The 21,169-nt window shown below is 41.3% G+C and overlaps 1 protein-coding gene across 3 annotated transcripts in view; it reads right to left on the reverse strand.

The window, feature by feature from the left end:
* KCNH6 (potassium voltage-gated channel subfamily H member 6) overlaps positions 1 to 21,169 on the reverse strand; it is a 108,004-nt gene that overhangs the window by 24,883 nt on the left and 61,952 nt on the right. For all 3 annotated transcript variants that reach the window (XM_044447306.1, XM_044447307.1, XM_044447305.1), the window contains 3 exons: positions 6,659 to 7,084; positions 4,798 to 5,197; positions 234 to 433 (listed from right to left, as the gene is read on the reverse strand). In XM_044447306.1, the coding sequence (XP_044303241.1) occupies positions 234 to 433; positions 4,798 to 5,197; positions 6,659 to 7,084 (1,026 nt within the window). The remainder of the gene's footprint in view (positions 1 to 233; positions 434 to 4,797; positions 5,198 to 6,658; positions 7,085 to 21,169) is intronic.

Genomic DNA, 21,169 nt, shown 5'->3' on the forward strand with positions numbered 1-21,169 from the left:
GTACAAATAAACTGAATTATGGACCCTAGAAGCCAATGGGAACACTTATGAAAACTATACAGTTGAGACATTTGAGAGGCCAGTCGAAACAGGAAGGGAATCCTGGGACATTTTTGTACTTCTTTAGAAAGGAAACTGGGTCAATTCCAGAAGAATTCTGGGTTTGCTGAACCCCCCCCCCCCCACTTTCTCCTCAAATCTTTGCTATACAGCCCATATTGTGTTGGACTCACCGCATTCATGTCGATGCCATTGGTGTAGGACCAGGCATGTTGGAAATACTCTTCCAGGCGCTGGCGTAACGGGTTGGGGATTTGGTGGAAGCGAATGAATTCCTTAACCCTCAGCATCTGGGTGTGGTAGCGAGCTGTGCCTGAGTAAAGGCGCTGGATGATGGCAGAGACATTGCCAAAGATGCTGGCATACATGAGAGCTGAAATAAGAGGAAGGGGGTCAGCGTTAAGGAGTGGTGGGACTATTGTCTGGAATAGTGCTACCTGCGGACACATGAAATGTTTGAGACTGCCTGAACAGATACTGGGAGGTATTTTGGTTTATCAATGACAATGTTGTGAATATTTAGAGATTAATCAGAAGGTGACACTAATGTATAAATACTAAGAGGAGTGTGTGTGTATGTGTGTGTAAAACAGTAGAATTGGATGGGACCAATAACCCTCTGCTAACTGAGGGACCCCAAGTTAAAACAGTAAGAAGAAATTATGTTGATTATCCATTTTCTGAATTTATGTAATATTGCATATTTTGCAACATAGGTAATTGCTTGCATGTATCGAGTGGAAAGGAAAGGAAGGGATAGGTTTGTAGACTGGACTGAGGCCTCTGAATACTTGACAGGGTATCTCTGTGTGCTGGAGGTTCTCTGTCCCTAATACCAAAGAACCAAAAGGCTAGGGAAGGCGAATATATGGAGAGGGAGAAGAGTGTGGGCCTTGTGGAAAGTCCTTGTATTATTTGCATGCTTCATAGCTATTGGTCCTTTCTCGAAATGGCAGTTCCTCAACATGGCTGTTAATGTGGAAGCCGTGGAACCTAACATTGCCACTATTTGCTTCCCTTTCTCCCTAAGCAGGAGAGGCAGCTTAGTCTGAAAACTGGTGCTAAACTGAGTTTGGAACATCTTTCCTTAGGTCCCTTCTCTTTTCAAGCACTGCATTAACCCTGGTCTTGTTACAATTGTTGAGACAAAGGAAATAGAAGATGCAACATTTCCAATGGGAGTGGAACTGAATTAGTGGGTAGGAACAATGGTGGGAGTCCACCCACTAGTTAGCATGATGTCCCCAATCTAACATTTATTTATTTATTTATTTATTTATTTATTTATTTATTTATTTATTTATTTATAACATTTGTATGCCACCCACCTCTGGGTGGCTCACAAGCACCAATAATAATGACATGAAAGGAACCAGTGATCCTGGTCACAGCAGCAACAGCCCACATTTACCAAATGGTAGGTTGCTGAAAATGGATCATGCTTCCCACACACCTGCTCTGCTGTGATAAATAATCCAGGAATGCCCCTTCCTGGGCAGAGTATGGGAAGTCTGACTGGTGGTTGGTTGATGAACAACCAATGTATTCAAGCTTTGGAGAGTAAGTCTCCCAACAACTCAGAGTGCTGGGTTAAACATCATGTTAACAAGCCAGGTACATTTACAACCCAGCAAAGTCAGTGGGCACCTGGGATCTGCCATGAATACTCACTCCTGCTGCATTTCCAAACACCCACTATTTATTTATTTATTAGATTTATATCCAACTTTTTTCTTATGAACTCAAAGTGGCTTCTCCTCCTCGCTGTCTTATCCCCACAACGACAATCCTGTATGGTAGGTTGAGCTGAGAGTCTATGGCCCAAAGTCACCCAGTTGATTTTTGGTCCCACACTCTTAACCACTACACCACACTAGCTCTCTTTATGCTTTATTAATAAAATACCAAACACATGAACAGGGTCAGTGTTTTCCAATGTATTCTGTAGAATGAAGAAAATGGGCTGAAGTTTGAGACACACTTCTTCCCATAACCTGTTCCCAGTATAAAGGGGCAGATTTGTTTCCCTACTCAATTTTAGTCATGGATGCAGCTTGTTTTCTTTTCTCCATATAAATCAATGGCATCTGTTTACTTCTATGGGGCAAAGTAAACAGGATGTAACTGGTAGAATACCTCTCCCTCTTGCAATAGGCCATACTCTAGTCCCATTTCCAAAGAGCAAGTACTGTTCTCCTTAAGAACTCTCATGCCTTCTTCTGTTATAGCAAATTTGTACCTTCTAAAGCTACTTCTGTGAGCTGAGTGAAGTACTAAGTGTTGCTACTGGTGTGATGCAAATATTCCTGGATCCTGAATATTATGGAAAGCTAAGAATAAGTTCATTCAGGATTGTTGTATTACTACTTTCTTGGTATTCTTATTTTTCCTACTGCATTTATATACTTCCTTTCTTTTAGTTTGGACTTTTCTTTTAGTTTAGTTTGGAGTTGAATAAATACTTTGCCTAGCCTATAGGTCAGATCTTCTCATGTGTCTAGCCATTTGGGCCACATGCTACTAAGGAGTGGTAACTGGGAAAAACAGGACTCAGTCCAGCTTGGTGGTGGCACCCAACAGCCTTTCTCAGTATTAGTTCTTTATTTTGAGAGTTAAGTTAAATTCTCATCAAGTTCTGTTTAAGAATTGTGGAATATAAGAAGCTGATGGCAGCATTCACATGCATAAACTAAAGGTGGTTAGTCCCAGCCTGGCCAGATGGGAAGCTTCTGTGAAGACTTGTTATTCATTTCTATAATGGGGGAGGAAAATAAATGACTATATACCGGGAGGCAAACTTCTAGCAAACTAGCAAAACCTCTACTACCCCTCTGACAATGGCAGTTTAGGGATTCTCTACATGAGGCATTTAACCCTGTGCTTTCCCAAGGGTTCTTTTGCTTCCCTCTCAGCCTTTTTGTACACCTCCTTATACAACAAAGGTGATGCTGTAATACAGAGTGGAATTTAGACTTCAGAGTAGACTTCCTTAGCATGCAGTGGTATCACCCACGAGGATATTTGCATTATCCTTGCTCAAAAAAAAAAAAAAAGTACAAAAAAGGCAGGAAAACATGGGAGTGGCACTGGAAGGAGGATGACATTATATAAAACACCCAAAAACTTTTGTGAATGAGTGAGAGATCATCAGCACATAATATATGCCTTGTGTAGAAAAGCCCTTAGTCAGGACATCCCCCCATGTCCTTTCTTTGTGTGATCCACTTCCTTCCTTTGTCCCTTCCCCTCTTATTTTGCATCCTCCTTCTGTGCTGGAGGATTCAGGTATAAAGCTGGCTGCCAGTCCTGAAATGGACCTCTGTTGCTTTTGGTTCTGCTTTCATCCTAATACTATATAACTGGAGTACAGCATGGGCAGTTTAGCTTCATGGTGTGCCTCTCCCAATCCCAGTGATCATTGTGGAATGTTGCAACTTGTTAGGATCTCATGCTGATCAATCCCTCCCTCCATTTCTCTTCCATTTTTCCTTCTTAATAAACACCTTGAATTGAGTTCCATGGTTCAATTGTCCCTAACCAAGATCTCACTTGTATAGTTGTAAACTCAGAGCAGTCCTCTCTGAGGATGGAAAACAGAGGGTGTGGCTACGTGGTCTGGCCCTGCTCCCGGCTTCTATGCACATGTCGTGGACAACTTATGGCCTTCCAGATATTTGGGCCTTTATTTGCATCAGCCTAGCTAGCATAACTTAATGGTAAGGGATCGTGGAAGTTATAAAAAGATCAGGATGCCCAGTAGTTGCCTACAGCTGGAATACATGGAAACTGAAACATCCAAATAGGTCTCGAGTCGGCTCAGTCTAGTTTCTCTCGACTAGGTGTGCCCAATGAACCTAGTCTTGCACCTAAACTCCAAAAAGGGCAAAACAAATCAGAAATGCTCCAGGAACTTTATAGTTGAACTTTAACTTCATGGTTTCTACCATAGAAGGCTAATAACTAGAGTGTCCTAGGAAGCACTGCTTGAAGATTTCTGCCTGCTTCTTGGGTTGCTCTAGGGACCATAAAATCTTTTCCTAGAACACTTCTTCTGATGTCAGCAGAGGAAACAAAGTTACACTGTCAGGTTTAGGGGAAGGATTTCTATTATTATTTTAGACTGCAAACTTATGCACATTTACTTAGAGGTAAGCTTTGCTGAACACAGTTGGATGTATCGCTGACTAAACATAGATTATGAACAACTTTATTTCTGCATACCTATTTATACCAGCATTGGATGACCTCCTAGTCTGTCCTTTGTGATATATTACATTTTTTAAAATTTTGGTATCAGTTATAACAAATGTCTCCTGGGCAAAATTATATTGATGAGATTCTATGAAGGAGATTCCTGTATTTGTAGAAGCTGTATCTAGAGCAGAATTCAAACAGATGCTGGTTTTCTCTCTCTTGCAGAATTATGAATCAAGAAAATAAACATGGCACAGTTCCCCTTTTTACGCAACTGTTACAGAAACAGAAAAGTTAGTTGTATTTGACTGCCCTGAGCAACCTTGAACCAGCCAATGTGGTATCCTGACACTGTCATTTTTGACAGGCTCAGAGGCAGGCCCAAATGAAAAAGCTCCTGGTATGAGAACACAGTATTGATGCAAGACCCATGTATGAAACAATGCATTTCTAGGACCGAGTCATTTCTGGTACATTTCAGAGGTTCCCTGAAGGAGAAAGGGGAACTCACTGCCAATAGAAATAGGGTACAGAAGCACTTACAGCCAATCAACATGACACAGATGGAGAAGATCTTTTCTGAGTTGGTATTAGGTGAGACATTGCCGAAGCCTACACTGGTGAGGCTACTGAAGGTGAAGTAGAGAGCAGTTACATATTTGTCCTTGATGGAGGGGCCAGATGAGAGGTCACTGTCATTGTAGCGCTTGCCAATCTGGTCACCGAGATTGTCCAGCCACCCGATCTTATGCTCCATGTAGGGCCGCTCCACATTGCCAATGGCATACCAAATGCAGGCTAGCCAATGGGCAATGAGGGCAAAAGTGCACATGAGCAAGAAGAGTACAGCAGCTCCATACTCAGAATACCGGTCCAACTTGCGTGCTACTCTCACCAGGCGCAAGAGCCGTGCTGTCTTCAGCAATCCGATCAAAGTTGTTGTCTGGAGAGGGGAAGAAACAGCATAAACAAATTGTGTAGGACACAAGAAAGCAAGCTCTGAACTACATGATATGATTTCTGTATTCTATTTAATTTTTTAGAAAATGTGTGCTGGAAGTATCACAACAGCACCTTTTTTAAGAAGTACCATTATAGACTATTCTGGAAACTATTTCCAGAAAGATGTTGGGAGTGAGAAGTTTGGCTGCTTTGGGCAAACAGTCTCATGCACTGCTGGCTGCATCCCAGATGATTTAGAATCAGAATGTGAAACAAATTACAGTGGGACGGGCTAAGTCAAGATTCTGAGATGAAGAAGTGAAGGTGATTATTTTAAGGCCAGATGCTTCGCTGAGCCAGGCAGTTTCTGGGAATGACCAAGATGTACAGCCAATGGAAGGGTTCTTTGAAGGTGAGGAATTCTAAGGTGTAGACCATCCCTCTCAATCCCATGGTGAGGTGTCAGCAGAGGTGGGAGACTCAGTTGAATGAGAAGCACATGGGGAGGAGGTGTGCATGCTTTCAGAAAGCGGCTTCCAAAAGGATAAGGCTCCAGGCATGTTCCTAAGCAGAGTTCCTGCAGGTAAGCACTATATTGGGTTCAACAAACCACTCTGTGCATGCTCAGAGATTTGTTCTGGGTAATTTGTATTTGGGAGCAATAAAGCAAGTCTTACAGGGAAAATGGTCTGTGGCTTGCTCGAAGGAGGAACCTTGGCTTGTGGCTACAGTCCTCCTACCAGTTTCTTTTTCCTAAAACAAACCAGTTTCTCTTTTACTATTGCCATGTTATTTCATTTCCCCTGTTTCTCAAGACAACTGTGTGACTTTATAAGATTTTATTATGAAACTGCTACAATTACTTCCTGAGGTCAAAATCTCTCCTAAGCATTTTAAGCATCTCTTTTTAAAGAGAATTTGCCAACAGAAATTCCAATTAAGCCTATATTCCCCCCAAGTAAGAGGCCAGATTCTCACTGAATTCTTGTATTCTCTAGCTTACAAGAGGGCAGGTGCATCTTCAAGAAGACCCCATGGACCTACAGATCTTTCCAAATCTATCCAAAATCTTTTGGGTGCTGATGCCAGCCAGCATCTAAAGGATTCTGAGTGGACTTTGTGGCAGTGCAGATTAGAACCTCTCCACTATCCCAGTGCTGTTGTGGAAAGTAGTAAGAGCTCCATCCATACAGACCATAACCCTTTCAGAAGCTTCTAGGCACTGCCACATGCTAATCAATTAACTGATGCATACCTGAAGCCTAAAGGACTCAAACCTGTACATAATGCAGAGATTTCTTCCAGAAGTTCTTCCCTTGGAGATTTCAGTGAGTTCTCTATGGTGGGCATGTAGTGGGCAATAATGTGTACTTCCCCTTATATCTGGAAGCTCAGAACAGTGACATGGATTACAAGGTTTTAAATGCTCCACACCGCAAAGGCGAACCTTTATATGTCTTACCTCATCTGATCCAGAGCGGAAGATGAGCAAATCAAAGGGGATGGCAGCCACCATGTCAATAAGAAACCAACCCTTGAAGTAGTGGATAGCAATCTTTGCTGGATGGCTTACTACCTCATCATTGATATTTACATAAGTGGTGCGGAAGTTGATGATAATGTCAACAATAAACATGATGTCCACAATAAGGTCAATGATGTAGAGTGGGTCACACGTGTAGCTGCAGTTTGAGAGCTTCTCTTCCTGCTCTTCATTGAGCAGGAAGGCAGCTGAGTAGGGTGTGAACACAGCTGTGTAGATGACTAGCAGCAGGATCAGCCAGTCCCATACTGCCTTGAAAGGACTGTAGTGCAGGATGGTCCATCGGTGAATGCGTGGAGCCTGTAGCTTGTATTCAGGGAGAACATCAGCTCCCAGTGACAGGACCTGCCAAAGAGACAGAGTCAGTGAATTATATGTACAGTCTGGGTGCGGTCCTGGCTAGAGTCCTGCAGCCATAGAAACTAAAGACAGCAGCTGGAATTAACTGTATAAGATGGGTACTTTTGCATCAAGGAAGAAAGACTGAAATAGAAGCAAAATATATATGTATATATAACAGGGAGAAAGGGTCTGGAAGCTATAAAGTGGGACACTTAGGGAGTATCTGAAGCTTTAAAAATCTTTTTTAAAGGTTTTTTGTTAAATGTCACCCTAGAAATTGTAAGGTAAGACATTTCATTAAAAAGTTCCAACACTGTTCAGAAGGCTCGCTTTATAGCCTCTTCTCTTTCTAAAATGCTTCTTACTACTTAGGCCACCAATCTATTTTAATGCATTTTAGAAGCTCAAGGCAGCAACTTCTCGAGCAGCAGAAAATAAGTGCTAGAAACTTGCTTTAAAAATACCCCCACTCCACAAATGCATAGGCCAGTCCTCTAGTTTCAGCACACAAATATTCAAAACAAAAGCTAATGGAAGAGCACCACTTGTTGCACACCAGTCAGAATGACGCTCACCGACTATGTGCTTGAAAGCCATCAGCCAGTACACAGCAATAGGTGAAATGCCAGCATGAAATAACGGGTCCAAGTCTCTACCTCTCCACCACATAGACTGCACAAGCACATTACCAGGACTGCTTGACCCTGTTCACTCTCTGTAGTGTGCAGGTGGTCAGCAATGGTTACCTTCAACCACAAACTGCAGGAGTCTCAGACAGGGATTTAAATCCTCTGGCCTGTGTGTAGAACTCATACTCCCCAGAAGGGCTGGCCTGTCAGACAACGCTGTGCATGCAAGGGAACAAGAGGCCAGCAAGAGGCGGTGGGAAACAAGGCTAGTTGACCTGTGTAATGCTCTCATTGATTGACTCATGCATGGCTGAATCTGGGAATGTACCCTGGCTTCAAACGTGGGACCTTCTGCAGAAGGAACCAGAACTCTTCTACCAGATTAAGGCTCTACTTGCAGGCCATGCAGTGGTGGTATGTATGATCAGGTCTGGAGGACAGGGGCTGGGGGAAATGGGAAAGGTTGATCAAATTAGTACTATGAAAAGAATGTACACAGAAAAAAAATCACTCATTCATGAAAACTGAGACAGAATGTTTAAAATACATACAAAGCACTTCTGAGTAAGGCAAGTTTAACATTTACAATAATTTGCATAAGTGGCTTTCACAAATTATTCAAAAAGATGAATTGAAGGTAGGTTTACTTGCCAAAAAGAGTCAGAAATACAAAACACCATATTCAGAGGGCATTTCACATCTTAGCAGTACCCTTCAGCCTTGTCTACCAAGACTATGAGGGTTCCTGAGGTCTGGTATACATCTTGGCACAACTCAGATTTCTGGAAGTAACTTGGTTATTGATAAAGAGGGATAGAGCCCAATGAATTTAAGAGGGCCCATAGCGCAACCCATACGAACTGCATCTGGATCCTGATATGATTGAGCCTGAAACAGGACCTTTCAAAACTCCTGAGTTAGGAACCTAAGTAATCTGGAACTGAAGTGGACCCCACCTAGTGGCAAACTTCCTTGTAATGTTGTGGTATGAATTAAGCAATTTTAGACCCTGGCCTTGAAGGTTTTATTCCCCCACCCCCCCCCACCCCGCAACCTTTAAATAGCTATGTGGATTTCTTCAGTTGTGAAGCAAATAAGTAATATTCCTCTCCTCCCTAATCCATAACATTCCATGATCTAAAATTGCTTCTGTCTACTTGATATGCTGGACCACCCATGCAAACATTTAAAAAACCCACTTTGTCTGCACTGTTTAAAAAGGTAAATACTCTGAACATGTACAGTCTTGCCCTTTAAAATGAATTAAATGATGGCAGCACAGGAATAAAAAAGAGTATGCTTCTGTTGTCCTCTTGATAGGAACATTTACTTGGAAATAATCACCCTTAGAACAGGGCAGGGAAAGAAAGTAGTGGGCATTCCGCAACCTTTTCTACTTGGAGGAGAGCTTTTAAGAGTCTTCTTTCTGATGGAAATGGCAGGCAATATGTGATATCTGATTATGCTTTCAACTGGGATTTCTAGTACTGGTATCCTGGCCAGTTTCCAACCAGAACATCTGCTGGGGCTTAGGAAGTGCCTTGCAATGCACTGTCCTAAGGTAAGTTTCTAGGTAAGTTTCAGAGGTGGTGGCAGAGAGTGTTTCATGAGTGTTTCAATCAAATGCTCGCAAAACGTTTGTGAAAGCTTGATACGAACTCTCATGAGGCTTGATCCCATTCAGAGCAAGGAAACAGATGCACATGGACCCCTAGCTCCATCAACACCTCTGAAATAAGTGGACTTTGCTTTAAGGAACAATCTTCAACTACTTTATAATCTCCTATTGATCACTCATTATAGTGTAAGGATAATTTCCTGGGTAGCATTCCTTCCTCAGCCTTTTATATGAGGGTTGATGTCCTGGTTTCCTCATGTTGCATTGTTAAGTAGCCACTTCTTTTTATGGAAACCTTGTTCCATGTCTTTTCAACTCTCCACTTTCTCTCTCCCCATGATCAGAACCCCTAATCCTGAACCTGGGTTCTCAGCAGAATGGGCAGGCCTTCTTTGGAGCCCACAACATACCTGCAAATTGAGATTTTGAATTACGATCCAGTTTAAAATAAAGTTTGTTTAAGCCATCTACATAAAAACAAGGACCCCACAGAATCCTAAATTCTAGGTATGCTGTTTACCTCCTGAAATAATGATTCATTAACATTATCTATTGTTTGGAGGAGGCAAAGCGTCTAATTCCCAAGAGCTCAGATGCAAACTTCACAGATCCTTCGCAAAATGCCCACAAAAACAGCCCAGATTTGAGATATACATTTCATGGCAGTAGCATTATTTCTAAGGCAGTAACCACAGCTGGGTTACTAGAAATGCACTGGTCTAAACTAGATATATGGAAGTTCTTTGGTTTCCATGAATTTGGCTCAATTAGTATTCTCTTATATCTCAAAGGACAGAGAATAACTGAAATTCTAGAGACCTAAAGGATACCTAAAACTCCAGAAAAACAAGTGGATGAAAAACATATTTTTTGCTGACTGAAATATCTGTTGTGCTACTACTCTTACCAGGGATTTTTCCTGCATAAGAGCTGGACTAGATAACCTTTATGATCCCTTCCAACTCTGCTCTTCTAAGACAGCCATATTGGGTTAATCCAGTGGCCTGCCAGCCATTGGCCAAGGCCAGCGAGTCACCTTCCCAAGTTTACACGGCAGACAGGACAGCACAACCCACCTTCTGATTCTCTGTTTGTAACTGAGAAAGCTGGTCTTCTGGCTACTGCTGTGACCAGTGGCCATGGATAACTCTCTGCTCTTCCATCTATTTATGTAATATATTTTGGACCCATCAGTGTCCATCAGAACATTTTCAATAATATGGTAAGGTGAACTAATATTTGTCTTAAAGATTGCCTACTGAATTCAGTAATTAATATGTCTCAGCATATGAATGTAAATTAAGTGGTGACAGCATCACAGACAGAAATAATGGTACCTCATTCCAAGTTGTTTGTGACCTAAATAAATTTGAAAGGAAAGGAAAGGAAAGGAAAGGGTAACTAGTAATAAGCAACTTGAAAAAGACAATGCTTGTCATTCAGATGGGTTTAGGGAAGATAGGCGTTTGGAGGGTGTGCCACAGGAAAAGCACCTGGTAACCAAGTTTGACAGAGTTTTGCTACAAATTTCAGTGATTTACTGTACAGTCTTATGTATGTTTATTCACATGTAAGGCTATTATATTCACATTAGTACTTAATGATGTCCACCTTTTATTTCAGGGGGGAAAAAACCTTAGTACACAAATATGAGAGAAATGCTCAGCTTACAATCAATTCGTCTACAGTAGAAAAAATCTGATAGTAACAATTCTGTCTGCTCAATGCATAAAGGTGGCATGACCCTGTGGCAGGGGTCCTCAACCTTTTTCAACAGGGGGCCAGTTGACAGGTGCCAGCGGTGGGCGCGGCTGCCAAGGCGGTGCCGGCAGAGGGGTGTGGGCCGGTGAGGGGGCGGGGGATGGGGGGGGGCACACGGGGCAAGGCGCCGGCTTGCTCACGAGGAGATTGTTTTCTCCGAGTGAGTCCAAAACAACCTCCTCGTGAGCAAGCCGCCGCCGGGCGCGCGCACAGCGAGGCGACGCGAGGAGATAATTTTCTCCGAGCGAGTCCAAAACAACCTCCGAGCGAGCAAGCCGTGTGCCTGCGCATGCACACAACGAATGCAAGACCTCTGGGGCGGGCCAGTTAAATGAGCATGGCAGGTCGGATCTGGCCCGCGGGCCTTGGTCCTATGGTATCCATACAAGGCAAAAAGTGGGTGTTGCTAGGTGTAAGGGTTGTGCTGTGCTGTTAGGTATTTTGCTGTGCTGATACAGCATGTGCAGCAAATTGGGATGGCGCAGAGACACAATGCCAGGCCTTGCACAAGTCAAATGTGGGTAGAAGGGAGAGTGACAACCCTAAGAACAATCCGAGCCTTACCAGTACCTGAGAACCATGCTTGCCCTGGCCCATACTTTCATGGCAGCTGTAAGTATTAATTTAAAAGCAGCAGTATAAATACTGAGCAACAAGGCTTGTAGACCACAAGATTCTGGGAATGAGCGGAATGTACCAGGGTAAGTACTGAAGGAGAAGAGTAGCACTGCAACACAGCTTGGGCATTCTGTCAATATATAGCAAGTATATGGTTTGCAGTTCCATTCCCAAGATCATGCTCACATCTATGAAAATGAGATGGCTTCTCTCCCTGCTCCCACACACTCTTGCATGCAGAGGAGACATTGAACTGCAAAGGACATTTGGGAGCCTGGTAGAAATTAATCAAAATCAATCAATTGCTGGCCCCTGGATTGAAAGGGGAAAAAAACAGTCAAGAGGAAAGAGGCCAGTTATGTGGCTTTTATGGCAAGAGTCAGGGAGCAGGAAAAAGTGGCTGAAGTCCAACTTGTTCCAAGAGTCAGTGAAAAGGCTGAGCATAGAAGTGCCATGATATATTCTAGCGGTGGAGTGATTCCTAAATCATCAGCAAAGCTTTTGACAAAGTTCTTCAAGACATTCTGATTAGAAAATTAGTTAAAAGTGGGCTATATGGAACAATAATCAGGTGGATCCATAGTTCACAACAGACACAGAAAGTGCTTCTCTGTGGCGCCTTCTCAGAGAGGGGAGAGGTAATGAATAAGGTGCTCCAGGGCTTAGTCTTGTGCCCAGCTCTTCAACATTTTAAAGAATGTCTTGTATTAGGAGGTGCAAGGAATGCTGATCAAATTTGCAGAAGAAACAAAATTGGGTGGGACAGCTAATACCCTCAGAAACAAATTTCAAAGTGATCCTGGTAAGCTGGAGTGCTGGGCTGAAAACAACAGAAAGAAATTCAGGAGGGAAAAACCTGTGAAAAGAGAACCAAATGCACAGGTACAAAATGGGAGATACTAGGTTTGACAATACTACAAATGAGAAGGTTCTTGGAATTGCTGTAGATCATAACTTGAATATGAGTTGGAAATGTGATGTGGCTGCAAAAAGGGCAAATTCTATTTTGGGCAGCATTAATTGAAGTATAGCTTCAGATGAGGTACTATATCCCATCTATTTTACACTAGTTAGGTTCCATCTTGAATATTATGTCCTGTTCTGGGCTCCACAGTTTAAGATAGATGCAGACAAACTGGAAAGAATTCAGAGGAAGGCAACAAAATGATCAGAGGACTGGAAAGAAAGTCCTATGGGGAGAGATTGAAAGAACTGAGTATGTTTAGCCTTGAAAAGAAAAGACTGAGGAGAGAGAGATAAGATAGCATTTTTCAAATAGCCCTTGAAAGGCTATCACACTGAGTTGACCCAGGATCCCTCTGATCATTCCAGAGTCCAGGTCACAGAATAATGGACTTAGGTTGCAGGAGGCAGATCCCAGCTGGTCATGAGGAAAAACTTCCTGACTGTTAGAGCAGTACAGTAGTGGAACCCATTACCTACAGCAATAATGGGCTCTCTCACACAGGAGGCGTTCAGGAGGCAGTTGGACAACCATCTGTCAGGGATGCTCTAACAGTTAGAGTCTAACTGGAATCCTGCACTAGGCAGGGGGCTGGACTCGATGGCCTTCTTGGTCTCTTCCAACTCTACTCTTTTATGATTCTTTGATAATGTGGAAAATGCTTTGGGAGGATAGACAACAGATCCAAGGTGTTCACAATGGCCCAGTCAGTACCCCTGGAGTAGGCAGTAAGACTCCTACATTTTAGCAAAGTTTGCCTTCTGCTTTGATCATTTGCTGTGCCTGAGAAATTACATCATGGCAAATGGTCACATATCATAATAGAGACTAATGCATAGAATGCTAGCTGTTTCATTAGTGCTCATTGACTTGCACAAGGGAGAACAAAAATCAGAGTCTGTTTCTGAATGATGTGAGTTACGCAAGTGATATGGGACGTTTTTCTGTCTTGCAGAATTTCTGTCTCCTCCACACGCCAGTTTAATTCCTGTGTCCTATCATCTGTACTATATGAGTACAAATAGGGCTGCAGGAGTTTCCAGCATTATGTCAGGTCCATCACTTTCTGGAAAAACTTCCAATGGTGCTAAGCACAGAAGGAGCTGCTATAGCTCATTACCTGTCTTCTGTTTTGCCAGTTCCTAATGCTACTGAGATGTGAGCTTAAGTGGACTCCGGGGGATGGTGGAGGACAGGAGGGCCTGGAGGAGTGTTGTCCATGGGGTTGCGATGGGTTGGACACGACTTTGCGACTAACAACAATGCTACTGAGAGACAGTATGGTATAGCGGTTAAGAGCACAGGACTGGGCCTCGGGTGATCTGGGTTCTAGTCCCCACTCAGCCCACTGGGTGACTTTGGACCAGTCACAGACAGCACAGCCTACCTCACAGGGTTGAAGACTGAGAGTAACAGGAGGAGAGTTATGTAAGCCACTGAGTTCTTTAAAAGAAAAAAAGGCAGGATATAAATCTAATAAATAAATAAATACACAAATGAATAATGTAGTGAAAGTAGGTTAGGAAATAATCCTTTCCCCAAAACAAATGCTTTGGGAAGGGGAGCAGATTGGTTATCACATTCTACAATCCTAATGTTTGCACTGGTATAACTGCTGCAGGCTCAATCAATCAATTTATCAATCATGCTAATGTTCCTACAGTGCTAGCATAATATAGATATCCAGAATATAGACACCCAGAACATTTTGTTGGGGCAGGTTCTTGTGTACCCAATTCATATTCTAACATGGTGCACTTCGGGGTCAGAGGTTTAGAAAGTGGGCTATCTGGATATGAACATCGCGAGGCAGCCTGCTCTTTCTAAGTGCATACATTTTCATTCTGCATAATATCCTTCGTGCTGTGAGATCTAATATGCTTCATCTGTACACCACTGAAAATATTGCTGGGGTAGAACTACGCATGCCTTATGAAACCCCAGTCTTTCTCTTTGCCTACTGGAGGAAACTTTCTGCAGAGAAGTTGGTTTGTAGGGAAAGGGCCTTAGTTAGCTTCATTTTCACAAACTTGCACAGTTTTACATGAAATGCAAATACAATAAACAATAAATAAATACATAAATTGGGTAGACATATATTACTGACCTAATCTTATTCTTTCTGAAATTATTTTCAGGTAATACTAGTTCCTAGCATATTATGAAGACTGATCCATTCCCCTTCCAACTGATGAGATTTAACCAGTCACTGGCAAATAGAAATACAGGTCGTACAATGATGGTTACATTTATAATGGACTAATATATTTGCTATTTATATTCTGTTTCACCAAATAGTTCAAAGTGGCTTACACTAAAGTATTATACTGAATGTAGCATAAGGATGGTGGAGGACAGGAAGGCCTGGAGGAATGTTGCCCATGGGGTCACAATGGGTTGGACACAACTTCGCGACTAACAACAACAACAAGCATAAGCTACACAACACTGATTTTAAGGAGCAGACTAAGAATAACTTCAGAAAGAATACCCATGGAGACATCTGTCTTACAGACCTTGAGAGACAGCATGGATCGTGGCTAACACTGCAGGACTGGGCCTCAGGAGAGCTGGGTTCTTGTCTCCACTCAGTCATGAAGCTAACTGGGTGACTTGGGGCCAGTCACAGACTCTCAGCTCAACCTACCTTACAGCGTTGTTGTGGTGGTGGTGGTGGTGGTGGTGGTGAGAATAAGATTGAGAGTGGGGGGGCGGGGGGAGAATGATGTAACCAGCTCTGACTTCATAAGAAAAAAGTGGGATGTAAATCTAATAAATAAACTTTAATCAAATACTTCTCTAAATCTTCTTATGTAGATTTACTTTTTAAACTATTGTTTTGGCTTTATGTGCCTTGCCTTTCTGCACATAGCACCCAAGGTAGTTCTATAAGGCTGAGAATGCAACCCTGAAGGTTTACTTCAACACTTTGTAGCAGGTCTTCCTCAATTTGATGCCCATTCAGATGTTTTTGCACATTAGAACTCACATCATCCCCAGCCATCATGGCCAAAGATCAGGAATGTTGCGGATTGTAGCCTGAAACATCTGGATGGTACGAGGTTGAAGAAAGAAGTTCACTTCTGTAGTGCAGCATTCTTTCTTGGGAAAGATACTCCCTAAACCAGAATGGACAATCTCTTTCAGCTCAAGGGATTAATTTAATTTCAGTATTCCACTGGTGCCCCCTCTGGAATTAACATGATGAGGAGGTTTGAGAGTGTAAGAGAAGCTGAGAGCAATGCCACCAGGAGGTCAAACTGTCCCACTGGGCTGGTCTCCTGGCAGGGACACCCACGGCAAAATGGTTAAAGTGGAGACACCAGAATAAGTTGCATTCACCCTCTTCAGGAGAAATGGTCACATCAGCAGAAAAGAATGGATATCTTGAATGATGTTGGGGCAGAGGAACTTCTGAATGGCAATTTCTGAGCATCAGCAGTAGCTGAAAGCAACACTGGTAGAGGATTTCACGGACAACAGTGATGCTTAAGCTAACTCTAGTTAGTACTGCTTAGAAGAAGGAAATGGTAAACCGCTTTCTTCACCAGCAGAAATATAGTGTCAAAGTACAACTGCAATAACATCTCTAAAGAATTTAAAGTCCACATAAAGAACAGATTTACATTGTTCAACTTAATTGGCCATGGGCCAAAAGAACTGTGGACTGAAACCAGAGTCATTATTTGGGAAGAATGTCAAAAGATAATTCCTGTAGCAAAAAGAAAGAAAACCCCTAAAAATGACAGAAGAAACACTCATGGTTGCTAAGGAAAAGTGAGAAGCAAAAGGTGACAGAAATAGGTTCAGAATTTCAAATGCAAATTTTCAGAAACTATCATGCATAGACAAAAAGAAATATTACAATAGCCTGTGCCAAGAAATAGAAGGGAAGAACAAAAGAGAAAAAACAAGAGACCTCTTCCAGATGATCCAAGAAATTAAAGGGCAAGTCAACACTTACATTTGGAATGTTAAAAGTCAAACAGAATATCATACTATGATACCGGGAGAAAATAAAGAGGAGCTGGAAAGAATATACACTATATATAGAAGAGATGAATGGATGACAGAGTTCTTTGAAGAGGAATCCTGTGAAGAAGAGCCTGAAATATTAGAAAGCAAAGCGAAAGCTGCTCCGAAAGCACTTGCAAAGAATAAAGCACCTGGAGTGGATGGGATAGCAAAAGAACTATGCCAAGCTGCAGAAAAGGAATCAGTCCCAATCCTAAAGAGAATATGCCAGCAATTATGGAAAACAAAATAATTACCCACCTCAGCTCAGTCATCAATTCAAAGAGAGATTTCAGCAAAGAAGACCGAGAAGGGCAGAAATAAAGGAATTAGAAAAGATCATTTTCTAATTGTTTTACTGGATGTTTTACTGGAGACCATGGCCAAGATCATCCACACTGTTGTATTCCCATTCAGATTTCAGAATGTATGGGTATGAAAACTGGAGAGTTAAGAAAGCTGCCAGAAAGAAAATTGATGCCTTTGAAACATGGTGCTGGAGGAGAGTTTTGCACATACCCTGGATTGACAGAAAGACCAACAAGTAGGCCATAGATTAAATCAAATTAGAACTTCCTCTAGAAGCAAAAATGATAAAACTGAGGCTTTCATACTTTGGGCACATCACGGGAAGGCAAGACTACCTGAAGAAGACAATCATGCTAGGAAAATTGGAGGCAGAATTAAAGGAAGATCCAATATGAGATAGATTGAACTCATAAAGAAAGTGACAGCATTGAACATAGAAGAGCTGAGGGGCTGTCGTGGACAGGACATTTTGGAGGTCTTTCATTCATGGGGTCACCCTAAGAAAGAGATGACTTGATGGCACGTAACAGCGACAACAATCCAGTAGTGAACAGGGCTGAAGGGAAATGGATTAGGTCCAAAGACAATTGAGATTGGTAAAAAAAAAAAAAAAAGACATTCACAAAATAGCAGCATTTTGTCTCTCTTGTTGCCAGTAAATAAGAGAGAGAAGAAAGGAAGATAGTACACTTTTGACTCTGGGTAGGATTTGGGACACCCCTGGATCAGCTTAGTGAGGACAACCATCATTTTACAAACAAATTCATGTACAGAAATCAGTTAGACCCTCAGAGATTGATCATTCAAGGTAACTTGAGGCATCACAGCAATTATAGAAGAACATTCCCCCAAATTTCAGAGCCTCTTAATTCACAGCCAAGTTCCCAAAACTGACTAGGCGTTTATCACAGAAGGTTAGGTATACTCTTGTGGAACCTGGCAGGCTGAGGAAACAAATGTTGGAGAGATAATTTGTCTAAATGCTACTACAATATATTCTTTGTCTGCAGGAGACTGATTGTATGAGCACAGTCTTCTGTATCTTCAGGCCTAGCCATCATTAGGCAGCCAGCTATAAAAAATGTAAGAAAGGCAGAGGAAGTGGGGATTAGCATCCATTATCTCATTAGATTTGGCCAGAGACTCATGGATGATAGACTTTGGATTATGAAATAGGTGCCTCCTACTTTTTCAATTTAAAGACAAAGGAGGAAATTTTCTTTTTTATATAGTTATTTCCCTCCCACTATGTTTTCATTAGCAGCTGATAAGATATAGAAGGGTTTAGCATTTCTTCTGGAGCAGATAACTCAGAAGTCTCCAAATGCATTCATTCTTATTTTTATGGACTTTGGTGCCTGTATAGTTGCAACCTCAGAGGTTCTTTTTGCAATCATTGGGCTTAGATTTGAAAGTTGCTTTTCTAGCAGCTTGTACTTCCATGAATAGTAAATATAGTTCGCAAAGATTATACTTTTTAGAATTTGTATATCATCCAAATCTGCATATACTTCATGGAAACTCCGTGTACAAATCTAGAGGTTATTATACTTACTTGAGTAAAGGAGACAATAGTGTTATTGACCATGTAATGGTCTCACCATCACAATTTCTGTCAGTGAATCCCTTCCAAGTCCTCAGTTGTACTGAAAGTGACCCCATATTATTGGTCTTTCTGCCCACTGGCTGAATGTACAACATTTACAAAAACAGCAAATTTGACTGGAGAAATATTGGGTGAGAGAAGACTAAAATGGTCACATAGTGAGCAATCCTATTCAAGAAAGACTTTACAGCCATTTTATGACTAATTTGCTTCAATTATTTTGGAATAAATCTGTAAATAAAATACGTTTTTAACAAATTATTATAGAACTTGGGCCCTGTTTGAATACATCTGTAAGTACATTAGTGTCACTTTCTGGCTGGTGCGATGTGGAATGCAGAGCAGCTAACAAAGACCTGATCATCAGATCAGGGAATATCATCAGAACACCGATCAAGTGTAGGTCAGATTATAAATGCCTGCTTCAAAACAAGGAAAAAAGCCACAATAATGCAATGACAAGCAACTAGGTCTGGCAGTTTCAGAACAGAAAGAGGATAAATTCTGGGTTGCCTCCTGAGGTTTAAATGAGGTAACTTCTATCCAGGATACTGTAATTTCAGCATCTATTTAGATTAATGACTTCTCTAATATATTTGTGCCCATGTGATGTAGGAGAAAAGCAAGATCTTTCTAATTTACCAGAATGGCAACCAGTTACTTGCAGCACTTGCTTACAATTAAGGAAAGTTCTAGGAAATGACGTGCTTCTTCCAGAGCTATATAAAGAGTAACCACTATGGTGGATACCAGTTTTAGCTAGCTTATTCATCAAGATATACTCCACTGGACTAATGCCCCCTGGATCGAGATCGAATATTATTCTCCCAATTCATAAGGAAGATCACAGGAATGACCCTCAAAATTACCAAACAGTTTCTCAGATGCTTCCTCCAAGATATATGCATGGTATCTACTGCAAAAATTATTATACTGGCTACATATTAATCAGATTATGCACGAAGAACAAGGCAGCTTCAAGAACAGTTACAGCACAATAGACTAAGACTTTCCATTAAATTACTTAATAAAGAAATATATGAGAACATTAGGAAACATGTTTATGTAGCTTTTATCTATCATTCAGCCACTTTTGATTCGATTAACAGAAATGGGTTGTGGCAAAAGTTACAAAGCTCTAAGACTGATTGTAGACTTTGTTAGGAATCAGTGCAAGGGAAGGCATTAGGTCAGGATGACATGAAATTTGTAACAATGTAGAAGAAGCCAAGAAAAGAGAGATGGGAATCTTTGCTTTTGCCTGTACGCTTGCAACTTCAACTCCTGAGATAAGTAAAATGCTTCTTTTATTGTAAAATGATGCTGTTTATGGCAGGGTTTGTTTATAACAACAATGGTAGTAACTTGGAAAATCACTGTGTGCTTAGTAATGCTTTTCTCTTATACTCTGTGACTTGCATAAATTTCTGGCAGACTGTCAGAAGGGTACAGTCTGAGATCTGAGATCTGCTCTCTTGCATATTGTCGCAAATGCCATTCTAATAAATGTAGTGCCATTCTAATAAAATCATTGTTTTTCTTTAACTTACAGCATACCTGTTTGTTTACCTTGGCTCTGACTACTTCTGATGCTAATAAAGGAATTATCTACCCACCCAGAAATGAGGTTGGAATGAATGGCTCCTTAACTGAAGCTTTTAAAACAATTCAGGAAATAAAATAAGTATGTCTCTTAGCCCCAACTCTTTTCAATATATATTTAACTGATCTTGTGTTACACTTAGATCAAGTAAATTCTCTTTCCCCAGTATGTATGACTAGAAAGATCTTTGCTTATCTGCAGATGATAGAGTATTAATCTCTCCCATTGGGTTTGGAAAATCTTCTAGAGGCCTTCAGTACTTACTGCAAACATCAATAAACTATTCTAAGACTAAGAATGTGGTTTTTGGCAGTCATAGATCTTAGTGCAGATGGCTCCTGGACCACATGTTATTGCACAAACTTGCTCATTTAGATTTTTGGGTATCCTTTTTAATGAGTCGCTCTTATGGAAGCACAGGAAAGCAGCACAATTGAAGGTTCAGGATACCATAGGAGCATTAATTTAATTATAATAAGGATGGCCCACTGATTGAACTTACCCTGAAAGTTTATTACAGTAAAGTGATTGCACAAATGCTTTATGGGCCTGAAATTTGGGGACTGACAGAGCCACAATAAATGCTTTGAAATTCTGCGGAGGGATTTCTTTTGTAAATCTGTTGTCTTCCATGTACAACCCATGCAGCCTTTTTGTGCACAGAACTGGGAAGGCCATCAATCGGGCAAGAAAAGACTGTGCTGAGTTGCAATATTTTAAACCAACTGCGGTTCTTCCAAATGAAGAAATAGTCCCCAACTTCCAACTATTTGGAAATGAATGAGAACCACTTCTGGAAGAAAATTTTTCGGTGTCAGGTAAAGACCTTTTTATTTAAACATCATTTTAATTGTTAAAATATATGATCTGGCCAGGGCAACTTCTTCTTCCTTCTCTTTTCTCCTCCTATATTATTTATTTACTTATTTTATACTGTTAATTTTAATTTTATATTATTATGTTTGA

This window comes from Varanus komodoensis, unplaced genomic scaffold, assembly GCF_004798865.1.
Source record: "Varanus komodoensis strain SLA01 unplaced genomic scaffold, ASM479886v1 scaffold51, whole genome shotgun sequence".
Classification (NCBI taxonomy): domain Eukaryota; kingdom Metazoa; phylum Chordata; class Lepidosauria; order Squamata; family Varanidae; genus Varanus; species Varanus komodoensis.